This window comes from Pristiophorus japonicus, chromosome 10 (assembly GCF_044704955.1).
Source record: "Pristiophorus japonicus isolate sPriJap1 chromosome 10, sPriJap1.hap1, whole genome shotgun sequence".
Taxonomy (NCBI): Eukaryota; Metazoa; Chordata; class Chondrichthyes; family Pristiophoridae; genus Pristiophorus; species Pristiophorus japonicus.
In genome coordinates, this window is record NC_091986.1 from 224,206,144 (window position 1) to 224,209,924 (window position 3,781).

General features: G+C 59.6%; 1 protein-coding gene across 1 annotated transcript in view; it reads left to right on the forward strand.

Annotated features, from left to right (window-relative positions):
- Nucleotides 1–205: 205 nt before the first annotated feature.
- Nucleotides 206–3,781, forward strand: part of rrp8 (ribosomal RNA processing 8) — a 25,434-nt gene continuing 21,858 nt past the window's right edge. The window contains exons 1-3 of the mRNA XM_070891359.1: nucleotides 206–281; nucleotides 1,068–1,174; nucleotides 2,971–3,774. Coding sequence (XP_070747460.1) covers nucleotides 1,076–1,174; nucleotides 2,971–3,774 — 903 coding nt within the window. The 5' untranslated portion in view covers nucleotides 206–281; nucleotides 1,068–1,075. The remainder of the gene's footprint in view (nucleotides 282–1,067; nucleotides 1,175–2,970; nucleotides 3,775–3,781) is intronic.

Genomic DNA, 3,781 nt, shown 5'->3' on the forward strand with positions numbered 1-3,781 from the left:
TACCCTCCCGGGCAGCGGGGGGCGCTGTGTGCGGCGGGCGGGTGGTGTTTACCCTCCCGGGCGGCGGGGGGCGCTGTGTGCGGCGGCCGGGTGGTGTTTACCCTACCGGGCGGCGGGCGGCGCTGTGTGCGGCGGGCGGTGTTTACCCTCCCGGGCGGCGGGGGGCGCTGTGTGCGGCGGGTGGGCGGTGTTTACCCTCCCGGGCGGCGGGCGGCGCTGTGTGCGGCGGGCGGGCGGTGTTTACCCTCCCGGGCGGCGGATTCTCAACATCAGAAAAACAGGTAAATAATCGAGAGAATGTGAGGGATGGAGAGAGGGAGAATGAAAGAAGGAAGGAAGGAAAGAAAGAAAGAAAGAAGAGAGCGCGAGAGAGAGAGAGAGGGGAGTGAGGAGTGGGGGAGTGTGTGAGGGAGGATTAGGGCCGCGGACGCGGACGCGGACACGCGGGGCGGGGGGAGGGGGTTATTTTTCTCCCCATCGCCTCCCTGAATTGTTTCACTGTGTTTTGCCAGGTTTCCCCCGGTGTTTGACCCGAGAATTATTCATAGTCCCCGTGGGGGGAGTGAGGGAGCTGTGACCCCTAGGGGTGAGGGAGCTGTGACCCCAGGTGTCGGGGGGGTGGGGTGCGGTTAGGAAGCTGTGACCCCAGGGGTGAGGGAGCTGTGACCCCTAGGGGTGAGGGAGCTGTGACCCCAGGTGTTGGGGGGGGGCGGTTAGGAAGCTGTGACCCTAGGGGTGAGGGAGCTGTGACCCCTAGGGGTGAGGGAGCTGTGACCCCTAGGGTTGAGGGAGCTCTGACCCCTAGGGGTGAGGAAGCTGTGACCCCGGGGGCTGGGGAGCTGTGACTCCAGGGGGGCCAGTGCTGTGACCCTGGGGAGGAGCTGTCTCCCCGGGGGGGTAGGGGTGTGCTGTGACCCCAGGGGCGAGCGAGCAATGACCCTGGGGGTGTGGTGCTGATGCGGTCTCTGGCTGTTGTGATGTTGGGGCTGAGCCCCTGGTTACATGTGTCACTGTTACTGGATGCCTGGCTCTAACCCTGTCACCAATCGTCCTGTTTCCTGCTCCAGCCGGGGAGATGTTTGCCGAGGAGGATTGGAACGATGATGGTGAGGCCCAGGCCCTGAGTAATGCCCTCTTTCACAAGGTGGAGTCTTCACACTGCATCTCTATCCCGGTGAGTAGCACAGCCCGTGATTCAGTCCCACAATCCGCCAAGATCTCTGCCCTCCTCCAATTCTGGCCTCTTGCATATCCCCGATTTCCATCACTCGACTATCAACAGCCGAGCCTTCAGCTGCCTGGGCCCCAAGCTCTGGCACTCCCTCCCTAAACCTCTCCGCCTTGCTACCTCTCTCTCCTCCTTTAAGACCGACCTCCTTGACCAAGACCTGCCCTAATATCTCCTTATGTGGCTCAGTGTCAAATGCTGTCTGCTAATTGCTGCTGTGAAGTGCCCTGGAACGTTTTACCACATTAAAGGCGCTGGAGAAATGCAAGGTGTTGAGCGATGGCAGTCACTGTTAATCTGTTCTCTCCTCAGTCCTGCATTATACTGTCGGCCCGACAGGCTGTCACAGATCCCATTGTACCCAAGTGCCCTGTGCAGGAGGGAGGCTGTGTCTGGAGGGGACTCCCTCCTCGGCACGGGCCTTCCTGTGGGTCAGATGTCGGGAGACCTGAGAACAGAGAAGAACTAAAAACCTTGTGTCAGGAAGAATGATATCAAAACCTATAAGATTATGAGGGGGCTTGACAAGGTGGATGCAGAGAGGATGTTTCCAATGATGGGGGAGACTAGAACTAGGGGGCATAGTCTCAGAATAAGGTGCCGCCCATTTAAAACTGAGATGGGGAGGAATTTCTTCTCAGAGGGTTGTAAATCTGTGGAATTCGCTGCCCCAGAGAGCCGAGGATGCTGGGACATTGAATAAATTTAAGGCGGAGATGGACAGTTTTTTAACCGATAAGGAGTTATGGGGAGGGGGCGGGGAAGTGGAGCTGAGTCCATGATCGGATCAGCCATGATCTTATTGAATGTCGGAACAGGCTCGAGGAGCCAGGTGGCCTACTCCTCCTATTTCTTATGTTCTTATGGACCAGGATGAAGCCATTCGGCCCCTCGAGCCTGTTCCGTTCATGACTGATCTGTATATCGGTTCCGTATCCCATAATACCCTTACCCACCAAATATCCATCAATCTCAGTCTGGAAAGCTCCAATTGCCCCCGGCCTCAACAGCATTTTTGGGGAGAGAGTTCCAGATTCCCAGCACCCTGTGTGTGAAGAAGTGCTCCCTGAACGGCCGGGCTCTAATTTTAAGGTCCTGCCCCTTGTTCTGGACTCCCCCCACCAGAGGGAACAGTTTCTCTCGATCCACCCGATCGAATCCTGTAATCATCGTAAACCCCTCGATCAGATCGTCCTCAATCTTCTACACTCGAGGGATACAGGCCCAGTCTGTGCAGCCTGCCCTCGGGATTTAACCCTTTCAGCCCCGGTATCATCCTGGGGAACCTGCTCTACTCCCCCTCCAGGGTTAGTATGAACCTCTCACCGAGGCGCGGTGAGGTTAGGGGACATGGCCTGTGTGTGAAGTATGAATAATGTGAGACGTGCCATTGGGGGAGTTGGGTTGGGGTGGGGGGGTGGATGGGTTGGGCGGGGGGGTGGGACAGGGGACTGTGGACCTGAGGTGCCCAAAGCGCTCCCCCACTGGGTGGGTTTTCCTCACCTCTTGCCTGGGTCTGTTCAGACTCATTGATCGAGACTTTTCGCTGCGATTGATTAACCATTGCATTATCGTTGGTTCATCAACTCTCGGGAGGGGAGAAGGTGAACGGGGCGGACCCAGGTCCATTATTGTCCGGCGTTCCCGCGGTTCCCGCGGAGCAGAGTGCCTGGGTCTGTATCCCGGTGAGAATTGGCGTGTCGAGGAGCAGAGAGACTGACGGTAACTCTGGTTATTCCCAGAATGTGCAGACGCCGGGCGGGAGGAAGAACGAGAAACTGCTGCAAACCCTGCGCGACCTCTCCGCGGCCGGGACGCCTGGCCAAAGCCCGGGCGGAGGGCCGTCCCATCCCGAGCACGGCGCCGCCAAGAAAACCGGCAGCAAAAACAAGAGGAAAAAGAAGAGGGGAAAGAAGGCGGGCGAGGGGGCGGGGGCGGTGAACGCGAGCCCGTGCAAACCGGACGCGGCGAGAGGAGGCAGCGCCCCGGGGAAACCGCAGGCGGCTCGGCCGGACGCGGGGAAGGAAAACCAGAGCAGAGCGGCGGGAGGTCCCGGGATCGGCGGTGCGGAGACCGGGGGAGGAAGCACAGTTCCTCCCCGCAAGGTGCTGAAGGCGGGCGGCCCGGGAGGCACCTCGGGGCAGGCTGCACTCAGCCACAAGCAGTGGAGGAACAGAATGAAAAACAAGCGGAGGAACAAAAACAAGTTCCGACCCTCAGAGACGCTCCCGGCCCCGAGCAGGGGGGCTGCGGAGTGGGGGCGACGTGACCGGACCCCGAGCAAATCAGCAGCCGAGCCAGACGGAGGGGGAAGTGTCGCAGACAGGCCTGAACCTGAAATAAAAAGGAGGAAGGAAGAGGGGAATGAAGCAGCAGAGAGGACGGTCTCTCGGACCAGCGCTGAGAACACAACCAGCCGTGACGAGAGAGCCAGGGAGCAGAGCCCGAAGTGTGAGGCAGTGTCGAACTGTAAAAAGGCCAGGAGGAAAGGACCAGGTTGGACGCTGATCCCCGAGCGCAGTCACTGCATCCCAGGGCTGCCCACTGCGGGGG